Raw genomic sequence first — 25,343 nt, 5'->3', positions numbered from 1 at the left:
GAACTGCGAAGCTGGTCTATAATGGAAAGCCAGGGGGGTGCGGCAGTGACAACTCCCCCCCCCCCCGCACCGATAGTTCCAGCACCTATGCCGCCCCCTGGTGTTGCGCCCCCCCCCCGGGCTGTCCCCGCCTGGCTCGGGGAGCCGGTTCCGAGGGCGACTTAGGGTCGAGCTAGGGCAGCGGCCGCTAGGGAGCATGCGCAGACGGCCCCGTGGCGCTCTGGGGCGCCGAGCAGGTGCTGCTGGCCAGTCGCTAATCCCCGCGGGTGCAGCGAGGAGTCGCCATAGCCAAGCGGCTGGAGTCCCCGGCGGCGGCGGCGCCTCTCGCAGGACCCACGCTCCGGCCCCTTGCCATGGAGAGCAGCCCCCCTTCTCCCGCAGAAGAGCCCCGCTCCGCGGTGGGGCTCAGCGGGGCGCAGAGCCCGGAGCCGCTCGGGCCAGAGCGCTCCCAAGAGCCGGAGGAGGGAGGGAGCGAGGAAGGGGTGGCGGCGGCGGAGAAGCCCCCCGGGCCCCGGCCGGAGGAGGATGCAGCAGAAAGAGCAGCTGAAGGGAAGGACCGGGAGGCGCCCGGGGAAGGGGGCGGCGAGGGCAGCCCGCGGGAGGGAGGAGCGGGGGAAGAGGAGGCAGGAGCAGGGAGCCCCGAGGGGCAGCTGCAGGAGCCTGCCCCCGCGCACAGCCCAGCTGGGGAGCGCGCGGCGGAAAGGGGCGAAGGAGACGCAGGGGGCAGCGGGGAGGGCGAAAGACCTGCAGAGCCCCCCGCGGAGGAGAGCCCCGGAGGGGAGAGCCCGGGGCCGAGCCCCGCGGAAGGGGGAGGCGCAGAACGGGTTGCCCCCGGGGCAGAACCGCCCCAGGCAGAAGATCCTGCAGAGGCTGCCGAGGAGGAAGAAGACCCTGAAGGAGAAGGAGACCCTGGGGAGGACGCGAGAGAGGAAGAAAAGCCTGGGGAGGTGGCAGGGGGGGAAGGAGCCCTCGAAGGAGAAGAGCGCGAAGAGGAGGAGAGAGAGGAAGAGGACGGCAAAGCAGATGCAACGGCAGAAGCAAAGCCCGAGGAAGGGGAGGACGAAACTGGGGCAGGACAAAGTCTGGGAAGCACTGCACCAGCGGGAGCAAATCCCGAAGGCACTGGGACAAGCGAAGTGCCCCCCGCGGCAGGAGACGCCGCAGGCCATGCCACCGAGGAAATACCACCACCAGCAGAACACGCAAGCACAGAGGACGCTGCTACAGGAGAAAGCCCAGAGGGCACCCCAGGTGGGGATGAACTGAGCAACCACCTAACAGAGCCGCATGCAGCCGGAGACCCCGAGGAGCCTGCGGGAGCGGAGAGAGGCGAGGAAGCCATGAACCTGAACGGCATGCAGGCCAGGGGAGAGGAAGAAGAGGAGGAGGAGGAGGAGGATGAGGCGAGCACACCTGGTGAACCCGGGGAAGAGGCGCAAGAGCATGACATTTCCCTCTTCGTCAAGGTAAAACTGCCTGATCAGTCAATCCGCTTGTACCCTTGCTCTTCCCTAAGACCAGTAGCCGGCTCCCTGCCGGCGATCCTCAAGCTTGGGGAAGATTTGTTGTGTAGATCATGATTGCCGGTCATGGGCTGGTGTTAGCAGTTTCCTATAATCACGGGTGGTCGGGGGAGATCTAGATAAAGCGATCGCCCTGTGACACAGCCTAAATGAATGCAGTGACTCCTCTGTCCAACCATATGTGTATGCAGTTTTACCAAAAAAGGTGACACTGTGCAGCTCAGCGTTACAATAACGTGGAGTAGTTTGAGGGAGCTCCATCTAGTCGCCCCCCTCCCCCTCCCCAGCCCCATATTCCTTACAGAGCGCAGCTATACGGGAGAGAGCCTTTGGTTGTGCATTTGCTGTTACTAGTGTCATTTAAATCTGCCAGACGCAAATCCAGTTTTGTTAAGATGGTTTGGTTATTATTTAATCCCGAGATAAATTTCCTTTGACTTTTCATTCCTTCCTGGTTAAATATAGTCATGGTGCAAAGTTTTCCACTCTCCGTTGTGCTGAAAATAGTGGTTTTATCATTCTAATAGTTACAATAATTAATAATAACACCAACAAGAAAAGGGAAAGTGCAAAACTGGCAGTAAGGTCTTTCACCGACACCTATTTTGACGTGTTTTGCCTTTTTTGTCTAGATATCTCCATATGTTTAAAGGAAAGTGTATGAGAATCTAGGTATCACTCTGGATTGTTCATGGGCTTCTCTATGGTGCTAATTATCGTAGTATCTGAGCACATGAAGTACATGAATGTGATAATTCATTCTTGCAACATTTTGTGAAGTAGAGAAATACCTGTTAAAGGTCCCTGGAGAGTTTAAAATCTCCAAAGGAGGAGGAGATAGAAGATACACCACAGTTACCCCTAGAGAAAAATACATAAGGTGTGACATTATAGGGACTTACTTGGAAGAAAATAGAAAATTCCTTTTTAAGAGCATTGATAATATGTCACATTTATATAGCATGTTTTATGCTAAAAGATTAGGAAGTGTTTGACAGATACGGAGAATTGAAATTAATTTCAGATAATAAATGTAGATAAATGTGGCAATTCTGGATTCAGAAATTCTTTTTTTAAAACAACCAACCCCATGTTGCTGTGTAACATGTTAGTATGTCAGTTAAAGATACACAATTTACATACGTTCAAAATACCTATAATTCAAGAAGGTGAAATCTAGGTTAGAAAAAAAACCCAGGCAAAATAAAAAAAGACTGTAACATTTATGACATGTTACCTGAAATTAATTTCTGCCTACTTGCTCAGTTTTACAAAGTATGGCCTTGATCCTGAAGTCAGACCAGCATGGGTAGACCCTTGGGTCAGCACCATGAAAACCAAGTCCCCCACTGTTGGAGGGCAACAACCACGTTTAGCAGGCACAACAGTGAGCAGCATGGAATAGTTTGACCAAGTCAGGGCTAGTCTTATAAACAAAGAAAACAAGGGGCCACTTTGGGTCTTAACTTACTGGAAGTAATATTTCCCACGCAGAATGTGCAACTCATTCATGGGTTGACCCAGTCTCATCCACCAGCACAAGAATGAAGTCAGAACAAAAAACTCACTGTCTGATCACCCCCTCCCGTTTGGCAATGAATCCAGAAGACCAAGCAATTTATGCCTTGATTTCTCCCCCTTTCTTGAAGCTTAGGACTGCATACATAAAGCTAGGTCTATAACAAACAGCAAACAAAAACAGGGGAAAAACCCTATTTTTGCAAGTGCTATTGAGTTTTGAATATCCAATGTACTGTAGAGTGCCATACTGAAAAGATAAATGTTCTCTATTTTTATGTCCCCTTCCCCCCCCCCCCCCCCAGCTTTTTCTTAAAATACAAGCTTGGTTGTGATATAAAGTTACTGGAAATAACTTATCTCTACCATATTGATCTCCATTAGCTGAATGTGGAGGCTAGAGTTGAAATTAATATTTCTGGGACAAAGTAGAAATCTATACAGGAGAAGTTGTGTAGTACAATTTTACTCTGAAAAGTGACCGTGAAAAAATGTTACCTTCTTACTCAGTAGATCTGCACCCTGTGCATATTCAGTCATTTGTGCTTTCTTTAATGACAGTTACATTTTTACTGCTGTCAGCCCTGGAGGGCCAACTCAGATCTGGCAGAGAGAACTCCATTCTATTTTTGCTCATAGGTTGAGTAAACTGTTAACTACCATTTGTAGGGCCACTTATGCAACTTCCTTTTTGTTTTGTATTATGATCATAGATCTATCCACAAATGGAGCAGGATTGCACAGGTGTAATTAAGGTCATAATGTGGCAGCGGTTTCATCAGTATAAATGAGAACAATTTCTGATTTTCAAATCCCAAGCAGAGATTGAAGGGCTGCCAGTCAGAAAAACATATTTTTGTATGTCAAAAACTGATAGTATTTGATACGGATTATCATTGAGACATCATAAATGCAGAATCCCATGTTGTCACTTTCATAAAGTCACTTTGCAAAGGCAAACCACACTTGGAGCATGATTCCAGTCCTTGTAGAATATCTGAGGGATCAGAATTGGAGAGCCGGACATAATAAGGATAAGAATGTGAATTTGCTTATAATCCAAAAATATAAGGTTTAAGCATAGTTAATTGAAATATTTGTGAACTTCTAAAAGGAAGGAGGAACATTTTCATGACTGATTTAACATTAGTAATTTAAGAATGCTTTGAAAATAATGCATTCGTCATTCTAATGACTTCACTGGCAGGATATAACCAGATCCGAACATTTTACTGTACACCTACTTGGTAAAGGACTAAATTTATTAGCTAAGACTGGTCTCTTGTTTTTCCACCTCTCAGCCTGGCATCCTAGAGCAGTACTGTATTGGGAGCCCAGCATCTCCCCCTTCACCAAATCACTCATAGCATTCGAGAGTACAGGGAGCCCCGCTCTTTTCTACTGCTGGAAGGAATCATGCCTCTTTCTCTCTACTGCTGTGAGGAGCTGCACCGTCTCTCTGTACTCCTCCTGCCCACTGGGAAGGGATGGGAAAGAGAAGGTGGGTCCCCACTGTGGCTCAGAGTGGGCTCAAGATATTTAAAAATACAGGTACAATAATACAGGGATACACAGGAAGTCTGTTGCATACCTGAAAACATTAGTTTGAAGCATATCTTTACATAAAGTATTAAAAAGTTACCATTGTTACCTATTTTTCTGAATTCCTGAATTACCAGCACCATTATCTCCCAACAGATACCTCATAATATTTAAAAATTAAGTTGCCAACCTGCCCAGTGTAGTAAAAACAGCTACCTATCTCATTCTAGGGCACCTTCATGCTTCAGCTGGATTCCTTGGTGGCTGTACTGTCACCATCCTCAGGCATACTGGGAGATCACTCATGGGAACCAGGGATCTGTGACTTCAGGGGCCATAAAACAATCATAAAGAAGGGTGAAGGAGATTTTCAAAGGCACAAATGGCTGTGATGCACTTAACTCCCATTGACTTTCTGTGGGATGTGGGCATCTAACCACCAGATGTGCCTTTGCAGATCTTCTCTGGTAAGTTTAAAATTGCCTAGGAATTGAATACTGCTTTTAAACTTACTATTTAGGATATTCAGGACATAATTCTACACCTGGTTCATTTAAAAACATACTTGCAGGTCACCTTTAAGATATTCCAGGTAAGATCAAAATTGACAGGTTTCAGAGTAACAGCCATGTTAGTCTGTATTCTCAAAAAGAAAAGGAGTACTTGTGGCACCTTAGAGACTAACCAATTTATTTGAGCATAAGCTTTCGTGAGCTACAGCTCACTTCATCGATGAAGTGAGCTGTAGCTCACGAAAGCTTATGCTCAAATAAATTGGTTAGTCTCTAAGGTGCCACAAGTACTCCTTTTCTTTTTAAGATCAAAATTAAACCTCATAGTTTTAACTACAAATTTCAGTGATTCTGAAGATCAGAGGGTCTAGTAATTTGGCTGTAAGTGCAGAACTCAAACAGCTGGACTACTCATTTCAGTATGGGATCTTCCATCAAATTTGTTCTTGCTCAGATTCTGGTTAACAATAAATGGTGTATCTTAAGAGCTCTTCAAAAGGCTAAGATTAAAATAACAGATTTCATCCAATCTTTGTAACCTTTTTGGTCTCTTATTCATGGGGTGATTCATTTCATTCATCCTTCCAATGGGTGAGGTTTTGATCTCAGTTACATTTGTGTAATCTGAAGTAACTCCATTGATTTCCAGCCTTCATTGCACCTTTCCTGAGAAGTATTGTGCACCAAATAGCTGATTCTGAGGATCTGGCCCTATAGTTTTAGAATTTTGCTGAATTATCAGGAATTCTGATACACAAGAAAGTAAACAAGGCAGACACATTTTGGCCACTGAAAGAAAGAGTAGGAAAAAACTAGCTACTGCACCATGCTTACAGATATTTCACCTGATGCATGCTTTATAATACAGAAGAGGAGGAACCTTTTGTGATGGGTTGGATCACAGAAACCCCTTTGGGACTGCCACCTGATGTGCCTAGACTACCTCTGAACACATTTTCCCTGCCATCTTGGGACTTCAGTACCTTGCCTTGTTAGAGCCAGACACGCTTGCCTGCTGCAAACACAGATCCAAGTCTGAACCATGTCCCCTTACAAGCTGCAGGCTTAACTGAAAAGAGCTTAAGAAGTACTCCTGTCTCCAGCACTCAGATACCCAGCTCCCAATGGGGTCCAAACCCCAAATAAATCAGTTTTACCCCTGTATAAAGCTTATACAGAGTAAACTCAAATTGTTCGTCCTCTATAACACTGAGAGAGAGATATGCACAGCTGTTTGTCTTCTCTCCCCCCACCCCCCAGTATTAATACTTACTCTGGGTTAATTAATAAGTAAAAAGTGATTTTATTAAATACAAAAAGTAGGATTTAAGTGGTTCCAAGTAGTAACAGACAGAACAAAGTAAATTACCAAGCAAAATAAAATAAAACACGCAAGTCTAAGCCTAATACAGTAAGAAGCTGAATACAGATAAAATATCACCCTCAGAGATGTTTCAATAAGCTTCTTTCACAGGCTGGATGTCTTCCTAGTCTGGGCCCAATCCTTTCCCCTGGTACAGTCCTGGTTCCAGCTCAGGTGGAAACAAAGGGGATTTCTCATGACTGCAGCCCCCTTTGTTCTGTTCCATCCCCTTATATAGCTTTGGCACAAGGCGGAAATCTTTTGTCTCTCTGGGTCCCCACCCCTCCTCCTAAATGGAAAAGCCCCAGGTTTAAGATGGATTCCAGTACCAGGTGACATGGTCACATGTTCTGTGAGAACCCAAGCCTTCATTCTTCGGAGCCTGTCTCACAGGAAGGCTTGCAAATAAACAGAGCCATCTACAGTCAATTGTCCTAGTTGATGGGAGCCATCAAGATTCCAAACCACCATTAATGGCCCACACTTTGCATAATTACAATAGGATCTCAGAGTTATATTTCATATTTCTAGTTTCAGATACAAGAATGATACATTTATACAAATAGGATGAGCACACTCAGTAGATTATAAGCTTTGTAATATACCTTACAAGAGACCTTTTGCATGAAGCATATTCCAGTTACATTGTATTTACACTCATTAGGATATTTTCATAAAATCATATGGAGTGCAATGTCACACCTTTACTTTCCATGAAATGTTTATAGGATCCAGTTATGGAACTGTGGTCTAGCCTATGTATTAAGAAAAAAGACTATCCTAAAATTAAATTATTTGGACTTGATATCTTTCTTTAAGTACTGTGGCTGTGATTTTCAAAGGAGCCCGTAGGAATTAGGTGCTCAAATTCCATTGGAAAAAAAAATCACAGCCTGTATTCCCATCTGATGTACTTCACTCTGTATCTGACGTTTGACATGCAGATTTCCAGGAAAATCACAGAGGAAAGATTTATACCTCAGATTTGGATTTTTGCTCATCCATGGGGTTATATACTGGTGAAAATCAATTTGATTGAGTATGGTTTATGAGGAGAGCAACTGACTTCTGTTACCCAAACAAATATATGTAAAAAAAGAGAAAAAATCACTGTTAATCTTTATGATACAGACACATTGTTATCGGGGGCCAGAATTTAGATCACCTTTAAAGGGTATAAATACATATGCAAGTATGTGGGGTTACATTGCCCTGTTTTTTATGGATTTCTGTTCTTGTTAATATATGAAATACAGGGAATCTCACAAAAGGCCTCTTATTGTGAAGCTTCGAGCCCATTTTGCAAACTAAAAGTTTTTGGGAAAGTTCAGATAAGCTTGCATTGCTGATCCAGAGCAAAGCAAATCATTTGAGATTTGCCTAAGGTGACTGGATTTGTTAAATGCAAAGCCAGGACATGACATTGTGGAGTGAGTAGAGGAACATTTGATTAGGTTTAGACAACAGTGGAAAAGGTCCCCGGTTCTTTTCCTCAACCTCCTCCCTAATAGGGTTGCCAACTTTCTAACTGCACAAAATGGAACACCCTTGCCCCGTCCCTTTCCTGCCCTTTCTCAAAGGTCCCACCCCGCCCCGCTCGTTCTCTGAGGCCCCACACCCCCACACACTCCAGCCCTCCTACCTCTGTCGCTCGCTCTCCCCCACCCTCACTCACTTTCACTGCACTGGGGCAGGGCTGGGGTGAGGGCTCCAGCTGGGGGTGTGGGCTCTGAAGTGGGGCCAGAAATGAGGGGTTCAGGATGCGGGAGGGGGCTCTGGGCTGGGGGAGGGGGTTTGGGTGCAGGAGGGGGCTCCAGGCTGGGACCAAGGGGTTTGGAGTATGGGAGGAGGCTCAGGGCTGGGGTAGGGGGTTGGATATGGGAGGAGTGCGGGCTCTGGCTGGGGGTGTGGGCTCTGGGGTGGGGCTGGGGATGAGGGGTTTGGGGTACAGGAGGGAATCTGGGCTGGGGCCAAAGGGTTTGGAGTGCGGGTTGGGGCTCAGGGCTGGGGTAGGGGGTTGTGGTGTGGGAGGGAGTTTGGGTGCAAAAGGGGAGGGAGATTGGGGTGCAGGTGGGCATGTGGGGTCTGGGAGAGAGTTAGAGTGCAAGAGTAGGGTTGCCAACTTTCTAATCACAGAAAACCAAACACCCTGCCCTGCCCCCTTGCCCTGCCCCTTCTCTGAGGCCCCGCTTGTTCCATCCCTTCTCCCTCTGTCACTCGCTCTTCCCCATACTCATATTCACCAGGCTGGGGCAGGGGGTTGGGGTGCAGGAGGGGGTCAGGACTCTGGGCTGGGGGTGCAGGCTCTGGGGTGGGGCTGGGAATGAGCTGTTTGGGGTGCAGGAGGGGGCTCCAGGCTGTTTCAGTGGGTTGGGGTGCAGGGGGTGGGGCGAGGGTTCTGGCTGGGGGTGTGAGTTCTGGGGTGGGGCCAGGGATGAGGGGTAGGGGATTGGGGTGTGGGAGGAGGTGCAGTGTCCCGGCAGCGCTTACCGCAGCTCTGAGGATGCAGCTGCCAAGTCCCTGCGGTTTCTAGGCACATGGGCGACCAGGTGGCTCTGCGTGGTGTGTGCTGTCTTTGCGCCTGCAGGTGCTGTCGCATCCCCGCAGCTCCCATTGGTTGCTGTTCCTGGCAAATGGGAGCTGTGGAGCCGGCACTGGGGATAGTGCACCGAGCCTCCCAGTCCCTGGCTGCCCCAGCGCATAAGCGCCGCAGGAACCTGGCAACCGCTTCCAGGAGCGGCGTAGAGCCAGGGCAAGTAGGGAGCCTGCCTTATCCCCGGGCCCCCGCTGCACCGCTGACTGGACTTTTAACAAAGTTGCCACGGTCCCTGTTGGACCAGGGGTTCCGGTCAAAAACCAGATGCCTGGCAACCCTACTCCCTAAAGTTCCAACTTCCCTCTTCTTTCCACACTCATTCTACACGCTCTTCTTAATGAATATAGCCCGTCCCTCCTTCTCTTGCATCCTACCTGTTCTCTACATATTTAATTAAAATCACCAAACCTCCAGGGACAAGATGCCTTTATTTGGTTCTGTACTTCCACTCTTCCTGGTGCTGCTAAGGCACGGGCAGCCCCTGAGCTAGGAGCAGCAGTTCGGGTGTGTAGGAGGGGGCTAGGGGCAGGGGGCTGCTTACCTTGGGGTGGGGGGCTCCCACTGGCATGGCTCTGCAGCGCCTAGGCAGTGGAGGGGCTGGAGGGGGGTGGGAAGAGCTCCACCCTGCCCGCACCTGCAGGCCCTGCCCCCGCAGCTCTTATTGGCTGCAGTTCCCGGCAGCCTGTGCCCCTCTGCTGCTTAGGAGCTTCAGGGACTCGGAGCCGGGTAGGGAACCCTGCCAGCCCTATCAATCCTCCCCACCAGCACCAGTGGGGTCCCGGGTCACCACACCAGCTCCTGCGGTGCCCCCTGGTCTGCCCTCCCCCCCGAACCCCCCACCCAAGTTTTAGTCACAGGTATTTTTAGTAAAAGTCCTAGACAGGTCACAGGCCATGAAGTTTTGTTTATTGCCTGTGACCTGTCCAGGACTTTTACTAAAAATATCTGTGACTAAAACGTAGCCTTAATTGTAGGGTCTTCCAATCACGCCCCATAATTCATATCATAGCAGCCAGTCGAACTTAAAAAGGAGGTAGCCAGAAAAGAGAATCATTGCCCCAGGCAGAGCATAAGCACAGCTCAAGCTTACATCAGGGAATGGGTGAGGAAAGGGCAACTATCCATCAACTAGCTTATTTTAATGAAACCAGAACAAAACCAAATCGTGCTTTCATTCAAACTGGCCACCTGGGGCTGTCCATCACAACCAGGCAATTCCTGTCAAATAGCCATTTATAAAATATTTGTATTGCAGTTTCAAATCTTGTATATATTTTGAAGTGCTGAGTTTGCAGAGGCAATTGTGTGCAGTAGTTAAACACTTTAGCCAGGGATTCTGTTTTGTTCCCAAGACTCTCACAAAGCAGGAAACTGGCCAACTTCCCACAAGCATTTGCCTTTTCTCAGCTATTTTGTTGGATGGAGTATGGCAATTTAGGAAACCATAATACAGCTTAAGAGGAGCTGGCATTATGAATTCCTTTCATAACTCTTCAGGTTATTGTGTGTACTCTGTGCACTGGTTGCAGATGCTTATAGAGTTGACTACTTATTTTGAGGTCTTTTTTAGTTTATTAAAGTGGTACACTTTTAGAGAAAAGGATCAACATAAATTTGGCAAACAAAAGCTACACATGTTTTAAGGAGATATGAAACTGAAATCCTTTGTTTCAATGGCAGCAAAAACAGTTTATTAATTCTAAAAGCACGGGGAGAGGTTCAGCTTTACTTATGATTACAATTGCTCTCCCCCCCTTTTTTGGGGGGGCAATTCTGAGCTGTTTTTTAGCACTTAAAATTATACAGATAAGTTTACTCCCTGAACCTTTTCACTGAAAAATAGCTTTAAAAGCTATACACTGAAATTCCTCATTTTGCAACTTTGATCTTGAAGGCATGCTTACACATTATGCAGCAATTTAGTGCTTTGTTGAGGTATACTAATGCCAATTCTGACAACATACACCCCAAACCCTGCTCCAAAAATAGACAAATTAAAAGACACAACCACAAAATTATAGAGGTATCATAATGTGGTCACATATGTAAAGCTGAATCCACCCCGTGTCGATTTTTTTCCCCCCACAATCCTTCCAAACATCTTGAGTTCCCTTTCTGTCCTGTAATGTGAGGATTGCAAATGATAAGATGTATAAATTTTGTTTATTTGGCTGAAGTCTGTAAAGGCCCCAAGAGTAGTTTATGCACATAATACTGTGTCATTCTCCAGCATCTGTCCTCTGTAATGTCATTGCAAATGATTTCTTCTTGGTCTAGAATTATTTTAGTCAGAAAGTATTAAAAATCAAAACCTAAACATTTTATGTCCTCACAATTATGTTCTTAAACATTTATTGCTTTCACTTATCAAATTAGTGTGTGTTTTTACTTTAAGCACGTGCTTTAGTCACATAGGCCTGAAACACTTTGATGAACAGAGTCAGGGTCTGAATCAGTGTCTAGGGCTTGATCCTTGTAACTGATACTAGTGGTAGTTTTAAATGTTCAAGGAATGCAGGATGAAGTCCCTAGGGGCTCAATCCTACAACCTTTGCTCCTCATGTGAGCATTCTTCTAGGTAAGAAGGTCTATTAACCTTACTCTGGGTGTGACTCTACACTCTTCACAGACAAAACTCCCAGGGCAAAGAAAAGAGTTCTCCTTATCTCGTTGCTGCCAATGCCCTGAGTTTGGCAGGGACTAGCCTTGGTTTTGTAAATGCATCTGGGTAACAGCAGCCCTCCCTAATGTCCTGTGGCTGCAGAAAACAGCTGTAGGGCTGTGCTCAGAGCTTTGCATTCTGCTAGTTGTTTAATTTTATATGTTTTTGTAATTTAGGGCAGGGAGAAGAGGATCCACTTTTTATTTGTGTAGAAAGAAAGAAAATACCAGTTCACACAACTTCTCCTGGCATTCCGATCTACAGCATCACTATTCTATTACTGGGGGAAAAGTTAGATAGCCTTATGCTTACTACAGAATGTCACACAACGTTATCTTGCTTTACAAGTGTCTCACATGCATGGTGTGTGTGGCATTGCTTACAGTCATAGCATGCACAGTAGCTGTGCTTCATTTTTTGTCTCCATTTTTTTATGGTTCTGTGATTTTGTTTGTTTTTTTACAGTTCTCTCATGGATTCTGACGTTGCACTCCATAATGTTTTATGGAAATATGCTTATGAATGTGAATATCATGTAACTGGAATATGCTTTATGCGAAAGGTCTCTTGTAAGGTATCATTACAAAGCTTATAATTTCCTGAGTGTGTTCATCCTGTTTGTATGAATGTATCATTCTTGTATCTGAAACTAGGAATATGAAATATAACTCTGAGGTCCTATTGTAATTCATGCAAAGTGTGGGCCATTAATGGTGGATTGAAAGCTTGATGGCTCCCATTGACTAGGGCAATTGGTTGTAAATGGTCTGTTTACTTGTGTGGGCCACCTCTCGAAGAATGAAGGCTGGGGTCTCACAGGACATGTGACCATGTCATAGGATACTGGAATCCATTGTTAAATCTGGTGCTTTTCCATTTAGAAGGTGGAGTGGGGATCCAGAGAGACAAAGGATTCCCGCCTTGGACCAAAGCTATGGAAGGGGGTGGAGCAGAAGAAGGGGGGTGGCAGACATGAGAACACCCCTGCTTTCCACCTAAAATGTCTGCTGGAACTAACAAGGGCTGTACCGGGGAAAGGATTGGGCCCAGACTAGGAAGGAGTATAGTCTGTGAAAGAAGCTTATTGGAACATCTCTGAGGGTGAGATATTACCTGCAATCAGTTTCTTAATGTATTAGGCTTAGACTTGCGTGTTTTTGCTTGGTGACTTACTTTGTTCTGTCTGTTATTACTTGAAACCACATGAATCCTACTTTTTATACTGAATAAAATCACTTTTGTTTATTAATTAACCCAGAGTAAGTGATTAATACCTGGGGGAGCAAACAGCTGTGCATCTCTCTATATCAGTGTTATAGAGGGGGGACAATTTAGGCATTCACCCTGTATAAGCTTTATACAGAGTAAAATGGATTTATTTTGGGTTTGGATCCCATTGGGAACTGGGTGTCTGGGTGCTGGAGGCAGGTAACCTGCTGAGCAATTTTCAGTTAAGCCTGCAGCTTTGGTGTGTGTGGACCAGACCTGGGTCAGTGTTGTAGCATGCTAGTGTGTCTGGCTCAACAAGGCAGGGTTCTGGAGTCCCAAGCCGGCTGGGAAAACGGGTTCAGAGGTAATCTCAGCATATAAGGTGACAGTCCCAAGCAGGTGTCTGTGACCAAACCTGTCACAGACTCATACACACGGCCCTATTTTTAAAAGTTAAAAAAAAAAAAGTCTTTCTAGTGATTGTGAGGACATGCAGAGGGTATGCAGCCTTGCATTGATTATTATTATTAATAGGACAATAGAACTGAAATCCATCTGAGATCAGGGCTCTGTTGTACTGTGCACTCCAAGACACAGACCTCACTCCAATGAGTACCATCTTAATACATGCAAATATTGTTATCCCCATTTTACAGATGGGGAACTGAAACAAGTAGAGATTTAGGTCTTGATCCTCAAAGGTATTTAGGTGTCCAAATCAATGGGAGTTAGAAGCCTAAATATCTTTGAGGATTCTGGACCTTTCTGACTTTCTATCACTGTTAGTGTCCACATAGTTTTCTGCATATTTTGATTCCTTGGACTAAAATACAATGTAACCCCAGGTGGTCTCTAATGCCAGTTTTTCTGAAGAAAAGAATCACATATCTCTTGGTTAGAACACAGGTTATTATAAGGAGCATAATTAAATGGCATCTGAAGTTTATATGATTTTTTTTTTGCTGCTAACTGATAAAACGTCATGTGATAAGGAGTTGTTTGCATTTCCATTTGCTATGTTTATTTACTGATAAAAGACTGAAGAAGTTGAATGATTACGTACCAATTGATTTTTCAGTAATTTCAAACTTTTTTTTAGCATTTAAGCAAACTTTTTTTAGTTTTCCAAACTAAGTTTCTCTAGTTTTGTAAACAAAATGTTGATGCTTTACACAGTGCATGTCATTTTAATTAGTTGTTTAAAACCTGCTTAGGATAATACATTTAAATTTATATAGCATTTTATATGAATGAATAGTTTGAGGCTTTCAATGGTCGCTGACAATGTGTGACACATGATATGCAGTAATGTGTGACGCAGAAAGCCCAAGGTTTCCTGGAGAGGGCTTTATTCAGAAATAAACACCGCTTTCCATGATTATGTATTAAGTGAGCCGTGGCATGTGTGGGAAGGAAATTGTTGCTCAGATCATACAGGGAGGAGTTTTGCCCCTTCCAGTTCTTCTTTTACAAAACATTAGGGCTTGGCTACACTTGCAAGTTAGAGTGCATTAAACCAGCCCTGGGAGCCCTAGGTCACTACCTGTCCACACTGGCAAGGCACGTAGAGCGCTCTGACTCCGCAGCTAGAGCGCTCCTGGGACTCCACCTCGGTGAGTGGAATAACGTTTGCTGCGGCTTTGGCTACAACGCCTGGGCGTCAGCATGAACGAGGTGTTGCATTACTGTGCTCTGATCAGCCTCCGGAAACGTCCCATAATCCCCGTAAGTCAAGTGGCCACTCTTGTCATTGTTTTTGAATCACTACAGGATTGCGGATATGCCCTTTCAAAGCTCTGTTTCTGACAGTCAGCTGCTTATCTGCTCCGAGAAAAAGTAACCATTACTGTGGAATGCTGTGTGTGAGAGAGAGAGGTGGTGGTGGGGTCTGCTGCTGTCTGACCTTACAAGATAGCATGCTGACATGCTCTCAGCCCCCCCAAAACCCACTCTTCCTCCCCCCCATACACACAACACACTCCCTATCGCTCTCCACCTCCCTCCCCCATTTGAAAAGCACGTTGTAGCCACTTGCATGCTGGGATCGCTGTCCATAATGCACTGCTCCCAATGCCACTGCAAGCGCCGCAAATGTGGCCACGCCAATGCGCTTGAAGCTGTCAGTGTGGACAGATTGCAGCACTTGCCCTACTGCGCTCTAAGAAGTCTGGTTTAACTCAAAGCACTCTACATCTGCAAGTATAGCCATGCCCTTAGAGACACAGAACAGTTTTAGATCATTAGCTTAATGAATGGGGGATGCGGGGGGGACGGGGACGCGATTACTTATTTCTTTTTCCTCAGAAAGGGTAGTATTGGCACTGGCAGACTGACAGTGCTGTGGTTGTGATGTTTCCCTCTCTGGTTCTGTTTCCATTCATAAACAGAAATTTCAGAATATAACAATACTCTATTTTTCATCTGGGATGAAAGTGGATCAGGACTATAATCGTTATTAATGAGTTCAACAACAGCAGAATAGAATATCTTAAATGTACATCATTATTTACATGGGACTTGGTTTCTCAGAAACGCGAAATAAAAAGAATCCTGCCACTTTCTTTACTTTAGACCCTGTTCACATTAGGACATATAATCATGTCTGGAACTATTTTCAAACACTTTTAACCCCAAACCAAGTCGTAATACAATTTGGTTTCACACGAGCCAGACTACAGGCTACTTTATACAATGTTGTAGACTGAAGGTGTGAGGGATTTGCAGTGTTTCCAAGTTCTGCAATATTGGGTGTTTTTTCTTGAACCTCCAGCCCCTGGAGTGGAGCAATTACATGAGAATCTGAGATTTTATTACGTAAATAAGGTTCCTAGCCCTTATGGTTATATACAAAAGTTTAAAAATGTGTGTTGAATGAACCCAAAAGATTTAAAAACCAGCAGGCAAATACACCTTTTCCCCCAAATTTGTCATTAATATATATTTAAACCAAACTTACAACGTTTTGGGGCTTGAATCCTGATTTTTGAACACTTGAGGTTGGTTAGTCTGTAGCAGGATTTCTAGAGCATGTTTTTACTTAACAAAATTGTTTATTTAGCAATAATTGATTCCCACAGATTACAAAGTATTTCAATAGGGGTGGGGGGGGGGGGGGAAGAAGAGGGGAGAGCATACTCTGCACTGGGAGCCTACAGTGGAAAGGAGAGGAAAAAGATCACTTCCACCAGATCCCCACTATCATTTTGCTTCTTGGGCTGGTATTTTTCATTACCAATATTTCACTGGGTAATGTACCCAGCTATTACCAGTGCTTTGTGGGAGGTTCTGAGCCAGGTCCCTCAGAAGCCAACAGGGTCCTTTTTTGTAACATTCTGCATGAATGTTTGTTTTGAGTAGAAAATAAATGACCCCCCCCCCATTCAAAAACAACCAGCCTCTTCTTTCATTTTCCCTACTTGGCCCAAGTGTAGGAATTAGGATTATCATTGCAAGATTGCTTTCTTGTCCACCTCACCACCCCCTCCATCTTTTTCCACTCCGTAGCTTATTAAATGCTTTTTGTTTTCTTACAAGGCATATTATAGATATTTTATAAATGTAGGTTTTGCATGTAGATTAAATAATGTGGCTATACAACATGTTAAATATCATGTTCAACAGGACGTGTCATTAAAATCCCAGTTAATCTGTTTTTCCCAGACCTATAATGTGTTCCAGAATATAATGCTCTTTTGTTGCAATAATTCCCTGTAAGAATTTAACAAGGATACAAGTTTTTTGTCTTGATGTAAAATGTTCAGCTGGTATTTTGCCATGTTATTAAATACGGATTAGAAATAGCATTGAGGTATTTAAACCATAATTCTTGTAACAGGATAAATAGCTAATAGCATTTGGTTTGTTGCTTGTGCACTTGTGACCTGGTTATCGTTATTTTAACACAAACAGACAAAACTAAGTCTCTCACTAGCATTCAAAGTGAAGGGACATTCAGGTTTTGAACTATGTGGAGTAAAAATATCAGACCCTTTAATCCAGTGATCTATAAATGGGTACAGCATTTCCAAATGTTCACAGAACCACAGATAGCTAGCCATGTGCAGGTTCAGAGCATTCAGTTTCTTTGACTGTCATTGCCTATATTTGTGTAGGTTTTTAAATCTAAGAATACAGCCAGGTGAAGAGAAGAGTTAAACAAAGCAACCTAGTGTGGGTCTTAAAAAGAACACAACTTTCTTTTCCAGTAGGTTTATTTTTGTAGTGGTTAAAAGTAGATTGAAAGGGGAGGGCTCCCATCTCAGCAGCTGAGAGGAAGCAGGGAAGCAGTGCTTACCAAGCCGGGGAGAAGAAGACTTGTTGCTGCTACCACTCTTACGTTAAACCTGCCTCTATGAACGAGCCTCCCGTCAGTCTATGACCAAGCAGATTGTATTGTAAGCTGTGTAAGGAATTTAGCCACATATTTTCCACTACAATGAAATGGCTTCCGTTCTGAATGATTCATAGAGTCCAAGGCCAGAAGGACCCATTATGATCATCTAGTATGACCGCCTGTTTCACACAGGCCATAGTACTTCCCCAGAATAATTCCTGGTGGAACTAGAACACGTCTTTTTAATAAATCTAGTCTTGATTTAAAATCTGTGTTGAATGAATGGCTAAAGCACCTACACTGCTTTGAAAAAGTCTTAACCCCTGTGCTTGAACACTTGTGGAACCCATTGTAAAATATGTTGAAAACAGTCATTAAAAGAAATGCTGGTTTGACAAGACCTACAAGCAGAACCATTAACATGATGTACAAAGTCTTTTTGTAATTAAACTATACTTGCAAGTTTGGCAATATTTGTTTAATCAGCACTGAGGTGTACTTGAGGGCTTCAGCCTTTATTAACTTACTGGCAAATTAATAGAAGGTTATTTAAAATATTCCATGCACATTTCTTGCAGATTTTCTAAATACAGTCTAAAAATCATCTTTGTAAAAGCAATCATAATTGTTTAATTCAGGAGTTGTCCATAAAAGAATTGTCATGTAAATTACTAATGGGAGAAAGATACTTTATTTGCAGACAGGATTGTTAAAGCTGCTTTGAGAAAAAGAATAATATATTACAAACTTCTGATTACTAGATCCAAGGGGTAATCGGTTACATATTACTGATTACTTTACTATTACAGTTTGCTCAGCACCTACCAGACCATAGAAAACACACTGAACAGTTTACAAGCTCAGGACAACAGAACAATCCTCAGGAACAAGATTTGGGGGAGGAAATCGCTGCAGAGCATGGAATTTCTCTCAAGCGGCTGTCCTTCCCCTTGCAGAATGGGCGGTGCTTTCATGCGGGCTCTTGCCCTCCCATTCTCCCCACTACCCTCTGGCAGACTGGCTTCGCTGGAGGTGTTCTGCCTAGTTTCTTCTGGCTGTTGCTGCCCACAGACCTCCATGAAAGGGAGGGAGACAGCAAAAAAATGTACTTCAGACCTAGACTGCATGACCGTTTTTTGTGTAACCTTCTTAAGAGCGGTGGGAGAATGATGGAGACGGATTCATTCCCACCATGAATCTTGACCCTGTAGGTTCCCGCGAAGGGCTAGCACTGCCACAGAGGCAGCGGGTTGCCCCTCTTCCCCAACATAGCGTACGAGAAATCTGCATGTAATGGGAGCCCTCAGCAGAAAGATCTCCCAGGGCTGAACTGGGCTTAAGTTACTGATTTATATAAGTTACTAATTATTTCTCGGTCAGAGAAGCAGCAGATGACTATGTACTGATTACTTCTGCATCATGTACACTGTTGGATTTCAGCTACCAGAAGTAGAAGGCACCCATAGAATAGCAGGGTTGGAAGGGACCTCAGGAGGTCATCTAGCCCAACCCCCTGCTCGAAGCAGGGCCAATCCCCAATTTTTGCCCTGATCCCTAAATGGCCTCCTCAAGGATTGAACTCACAACCCTGGGTTTAGCAGGCCAATGCTCAAACCACTGAGCTAGCCCTTCCCCCCTAAAATTAAACTTAAAAATTAAAAAATTAAACCCACCTTACATTAGTTTGACCTCCCATCATGAGAGATACTGGGGGTTTCTTCTTGAATTACTATAGGACCCAACATGAGTCCAATACAAGTTCTGCATGTTCAGTACGTAGTAAGTCACAATATTGACCCTATTTGACCTGAGCAGCCAGTCAAAGTTTGGGGCCCTGAGGAGGTTTCAGCTGGAAGCAGAAATTGTTGAAGCCTGGTATTTCTTTGATGCAATCTTGTTTATTTATAAAAAATTTACAAAAGTCCTGATATCTGAATGTAGAAGGAATAAAGAACAAAAGGAGCAATTTCCTTCATTTACAGCCCCCCAAGTCTTTTAGCCAACACCAAAGCCCCAATCACTCCCCCTAGCTTTTTCCAGACACACTGTGCTTACAGGCTCCTGCTTGGCTTTTGTACTGCTTTCCTTCTCTGCTCTTGCCTCTTCTCAGTTTGTGTGGTCTCTTTCTCCAACACCCAAAATAATACTCAGCCACAGCTGATAGGTGGGTCACACACCTCTTGTCTTGGGTGGGGGCTTATGCTTACAGTTATGCTAATTAAAGGGTGAGTTTACACCTATCAATCTCAATGGGGGTTTAATTCAACCCATAACATTTCACCTAGCTCATATAACAGTACCATAGCTAGCATGGTATCATTACTCATACACAATGCAGGACCGCCAACATACCCAAGAAAAGTAATTTAGTAAATCACATTCCTCTTCAACCTGTAAAATAATCTGATTCTATCGCAGGATTAAATCTTTTAAAAACTGCCTGCAGTTATTTTCATAGCCCTGCTGTGAGCCTCAATTTTAGATGAAAATATCCTATTTGTATGACAATATTTAGGGTCCCTGCTCTGATTAAAGACACTGGTAAATCTCCCCTGGCATCATTGATAACAGTATTGGCCCCAAGTTTACTATGTTCACAACTTATTTGTTTATATTTCATTTTTGTTGTTTCTCTGGACAAATCTTTCCGTTTGTAATGGGGTGGAAGGTGTATATTTGAGAGCAGCACATGTTTTAGTAGTAAATAGACGAGTTCTGTACTATTATTCATTTTTGATTTTTATGTACACTGTCTGGTCTCTTTGTATTTCATGGAATAATTATTTATTGGTTTGCTTTATGTAATCCAGATCAGAATAGGATAGACTGTTTGTAGACAGATTGGGTAGGTGCTGGAGCACTGGGTAGGTGTTAAATATTTAACATCAAAAGTGAACGATGGTCCCAAATCCAGCTCCCATTTAAGTAAATACGAGCAGCTGTAGGCCTCTTATTTCTAGAAAAGAAATAGTAATGAAGGCTTCTTAATAACTTCATTGGGAATTATACCTTCATACTAGCAACACTATAATCATTAATGGTTATAGAAACATTTGCATTACAAAGCGATATATCTTGGTGAGTATAACTGAAAAAAATTATTTGGTTGATATTACTTGTGCTTATTTTAGGCTTAAAGATTCCTCCTTCCTCTGCCCCACCCCCCACACATTTGGCAAGATTTGCTTCTTATTGCATTTGATTCAGTGAAGGTAAAGAAGAGTTCCCTCTTTAGCAGTAAGCAAAATCTTTAAAAGTGACCCTGTAAAGGAAGAAAGTGAGCTTGTGACCTTCTGTAAAGAGAAGCTAGAAGATTCTTTCAAAAGTTCTTTTTTTTTTTTTTTGCCCCTTTTTTTAAACGTTAGACATTTAGATTCTGACTAGCCTGGATGACTGGACAGCTAATGAAATGACCACATCACAAGTGTCAATGATAACAATTAGAGGGGAAGAGATTTTTAGTCAGACAGTTTATAATTTTGTTTTGTTAACACCTATTTAACTTCAGTTGCTAGTTAACATTTGGGACAAAGGCTATCTTGTTAAAGTTGAATTCAACACCCTTGTCCCTTCAACCAAGTTGTGAGAGGAAACAGTATACATTCTCTGAGCCTTACACAACTCCACCAGCAAAGCCATTCATACCCCCCTTTCAATATTATACAGGAGCAAAAATAGTTGAGGGCACAGTTTTTTGTTTTTGTTTGTTTATTCTTATTCTATGCCTTCTTTTCCCTAAATGTGAATCCAACCCTTAGCAAGGCCTCTATCCTGCCTTGGAATCTGCTAGTGTGGATCCCTGTGCCCACGTGTCAGAGCATGAGTCAGGGGTCCACGCTGGCAGACCACAATGCGCAAAGGTTTCATGAACTGCCAGTCATATTTTACATTTTGTAATTCATCAGATAAATAGAAGCTGCACACATCTGTATTAAACAAGTTTGATGTTAATCAAGTAGATGAAGATATATGGCTGTTTAAAATAATTTTTGATAGCTAAGAAGCCCAAACAATTTTACTCCTAGCTATTTCAATGAAATATTTTTAACCTACAGCAGGATGTTTTTTGACTTCTTTAGCTCAAAAGTTTTATGATGAATTTAAAATTTCTACAGATTAAGATCAGTATTAGCTCTTATATTTGGAATTCAAGGCCAACATCTAAGGTTTTCTTGAGAGGGAACTTAATAAAAAAGGAAAAGAATCTGCATTGGGACTTTGCTCCCAAATGACAGATAAAACCTGTTAATATTGAAGGTTACCATTGTACAGGGTATCATATGAATGGAAGTAAATACAACAAGGTGGGTGACCTGAGGAAGAACTCTGTGTAACTCAAAAGCTTGTCTCTCTCACCAATAGAAGTTGGTCCAGTGAAAGATATTACCTCCCCCACCTTGTCCCTCTAACAGCCTAGGACTCTCACAGCTACAGCAACACTGCATGCAAGGAAGTAAAGATGTTCATTATAAAACCACTAGGTGGCATCAAAACAGTTTGGCAAAATTTACAGAGCACTTATGCCCTAAGCCCCCAAATGAATGTGTTTTACATACAGAAAAAATTAGGTTGTTTGCCTCTGCCTCACAAAAAGCTTTAGTCTGAACATGTTATTACACAAACAACAAGCCTATATGATGCCTTTCTGATCACCACAATGTATTACATGCGACTAATATGCATTATATTTACAGTCAAGTGAACCAAAATGATTTCTAGCAATATTTTCATATATTAGTACCATTGGAATATGGTAAATTTTGCATTTTGGAATGGTACAATTCTATCACTACCTGCATAAATAGTACTGTATCAAACATCTACAAATATTTATAAGGTTTTGTAAACTCAGGGCTAACTATATTTCACATATTGTTCAATGTCTGTTACAATAATTTATACCGGAGAACAACAAAATTTTGTATAGAAATAAAAATTTAAACTTAGAATTATTGTTGATTTTATATATATATATATATATATATATAGACAAAGCTCTGTCCTTGTCTCTGTGGGTCCCGCGTTTCCTGGCGGACTTCACTAGCCTCACAGGCTCACTGTGATCCTCCATGTAACCCTTCTCTCTCTAGAGACAAGGGTCACAGTCTACTGAGCCATTTTCATCATAAGCCAGCAAGGGAGGTGAGGAGAAGCTATCCTCCCTTGCACAGTCTCTGTTGTCTCCCAGTCTCAGTGATTAATCAGGGAGCGGGCAAAGGGGGGAGCCCAGGCCCACCCTCTACTCCGGGCTCCAGCCCAGGGACCCTAATGGTATCAGCTATGGCAGCTGACCTTTTAGAAACAGGACACGTACAATTCCCTGGGCTACTTCCCCACAGTAGCCCCCACTTCTTCAGGCTCCACTTCACCCTTACGTAAGGGCCTCCTTCCTTGTGCCTGATGTGGTGTGTACTGCTCAGTCTCTCCAACAGCACAACTTCCTCCCACAGCTCCTGGGAGGCTTTTAACTAGTTTCAGCCAGCCCCTGATTGGCTTCAGGTGTCCTAATCAACCTAACATTCTCCCTGCCTTCTGGAAAGTTCTTAATTGGCCTCAGGTGTCTTAATTGACCTGAAACTGCTGCCATTTAACTTATCCTGGTCTTATTGGGATTTGTTTAGCCTAGAGCTAATATATCTATCTCCCACTACTTTTCTATAGCCATCTGGCCTTGCCTCATCACAATATATATTTATTTAGACAGATGGTAATGTAAATTACCAGTTATTGTAAAATCTCCTAGCAGTCTAGGAGCTCATAATATAACTCAAGTGCATATAGGAATCTTACCAGAGCAAAAAGAGAATTTTTGTGCCAGGTGTAATAGTAGAGATTGTGATTGAATTATTTCTGTCTTTCTCTGATAATTATCATTAGTGTTTCTTTATCTCTGTAGCACTAAGCTAGGCAGGAAGGGGCTGGGAAAGACTCTAAGCAGAAACTGTACGGTGAAGCGAACAACATATCTTTAGGGATAGTACTGTTTCTTATTCTAATAAAAGTCTTTGCTCAGAATTAGGACAAAAAGTTACGTTACAAAAGTAAAGAATCACAGAAAAAGTGACATTGTCAGAAACCAATTCAGTTTGAACCAGCATGAGTAAGGACCAGAAAATACTTTCAGCCTTTCAAAAGACTCATGATGAGAAGCCAACAGACAGGCCTAATGAATGGGACACTTACCAGAACCACAAAGAAGATTAAATGCAGAGAGCAGCAAATTATTGGCCATTGTGTTAACTTAGGGCTTGTCTGCACTGGCACTTTACAACCTGCAACTTTCTCGCTCAGGGGTGTGAAAAAAACACCTCTGAGCGCTGCAAGTTTCAGTGCTGTAAAGTGCGAGTGCAGGCAGTTCACCAGCACTGGGAGCCGCGCTCCCAATGCTGGTAGCTACTCCCCTCGTGGAGGTGGGTTTTTTTAGCTCACTGGGAGAGCTCTCGTCCAGCGCTCTGCCGCGACCACACAAGCCACGTTAAAGCGTTGCCACGGCAGTGCTTTAATATTGCTAGTGAAAATGTGCCCTTATGCAACAAGTGAAGCAGAAGATCATCTGTTAGTCATTTACCTTTGGTGGTGATAAGGAGATAAGACTAACTGGGATATCATTGTTAAGAAGTTTGAAGAGAATTTCTTTTCAAAAGGAACGTAACACATAGATGGTCATGCTTTTACCAAAGGGTGCTAAGAACTGGAGAAAGTGTGGAAGCATTTATAGAAGCCCTATATGAAAAAGAGTATTGTCACTTTGGTACAGTAAGGAAGATTACATAAAAAGTTGTTTAACAGTTGGAGTTTAAAACAAAGCACTTCCAGAAAAATTGCAGTCAATGTCTGAGCTAAGAAGCTCGGGCACTCCCAACTTGGACAGTTCTTTTTCTCCCATCAGGTGATAGTTCTGCTCCACCTCCTGGATGAACTCCCCAGCCAGGCACCAGCTCTTCCTGCTCCCACTTCAGATTCTTCTTCCTCCTGCAGCCTCATTTAATCAGCCACTGCTAGTGGGAGGCGAGAGAACTAAACTCCCTCATCCCAGAGGGAGGAAGGGGAAGGGCCCCTGTGCTCTTTAGTGAAGGAAGGGAAGTTGTGCTGCCTGGTGTTCTTCCTTACTTTAACCCTATTAAGAACTATTTGAGAATAGGGGGAAAAAATTTCCCCCACACTCAAAAGCCAAACCATTTTTGGTCAAACTAGGGATGTCAATTAATTGCAGTTAACTCAAGCAATTAAAGCAAAACAGATTAACTAGCTTTTTTAAAAATAGTTGCAATTAATCACAGTTTGAATTGCACGATTAAGCAATAGAATGCCAATTTAAATTATAAATATTTGTGGGGTTTTTTTTTTTTTTTACATTTTCCAATAATTGATTTCAATTACAACACAGAATACAAAATGTACACAGCTCACTTTATATTATTTTTATTACAAATATTTGCACTGCAAAATGATAAAAGAAATAATATTTTTCAGTTCACCTCATACAAACACTGTAATGCAATCTCTTTATTGTGAAAGTGCAACCTACAAGTGTAGAATTTTTTTCACATAACTGCACTCAAAAACAAAACAATGTAAAAAAGTTTAGAGCGTACAAGTCCACTCAATCCTACTTCTTCAGCTGATTGTTAAGACAAACAAATTTGTTTATATCAATGGGAGATAATGCTACCTGCCTCTTATTTACAATGTCACCTGACAGTGAGAACAAGTATTTGCATGGCACTTTTGTAGCTGGCGTTGCAAGGTATTTACGTGCCAGAGATGCCAAACATTCATATGCTCTTTCATGCTTCAACTTGTAGATTTTTAAAAATCTTTTTACAGTGCAAATATTTGTAATAAAAATAATATAAAGTGAGCACTGTACACTTTGTATTCTGTGTTGTAATTGAAATCAATATATTTGAAAATATAGAAGAACATCCAAAATGTTTATAATAAATTTAAATTAATATTCTATTCGTGTTTAACAGTGCCATTAAAACTGCGACTAATCCTGACTTTTTTAATTTAGGGATTAATTGTGATTTTTAAAAATTGTTTGACAGCCCTAGTTCAAACTTCAAACTAAAAAACACAGGA

General features: G+C 43.0%; 1 protein-coding gene across 1 annotated transcript in view; it reads left to right on the top strand.

The window, feature by feature from the left end:
* The first annotated feature begins 218 nt into the window (after positions 1–218).
* CLIC6 (chloride intracellular channel 6) overlaps positions 219–25,343 on the top strand; it is a 48,482-nt gene continuing 23,357 nt past the window's right edge. Inside the window, exon 1 of the mRNA XM_048867451.2 lies at positions 219–1,466. Coding sequence (XP_048723408.2) covers positions 354–1,466 — 1,113 coding nt within the window. The 5' untranslated portion in view covers positions 219–353. The remainder of the gene's footprint in view (positions 1,467–25,343) is intronic.

The sequence above is a fragment of the Caretta caretta genome, chromosome 1, assembly GCF_965140235.1.
Source record: "Caretta caretta isolate rCarCar2 chromosome 1, rCarCar1.hap1, whole genome shotgun sequence".
NCBI lineage: Eukaryota > Metazoa > Chordata > Testudines > Cheloniidae > Caretta > Caretta caretta.
This window is presented reverse-complemented; position numbering and strand designations above follow the sequence as displayed.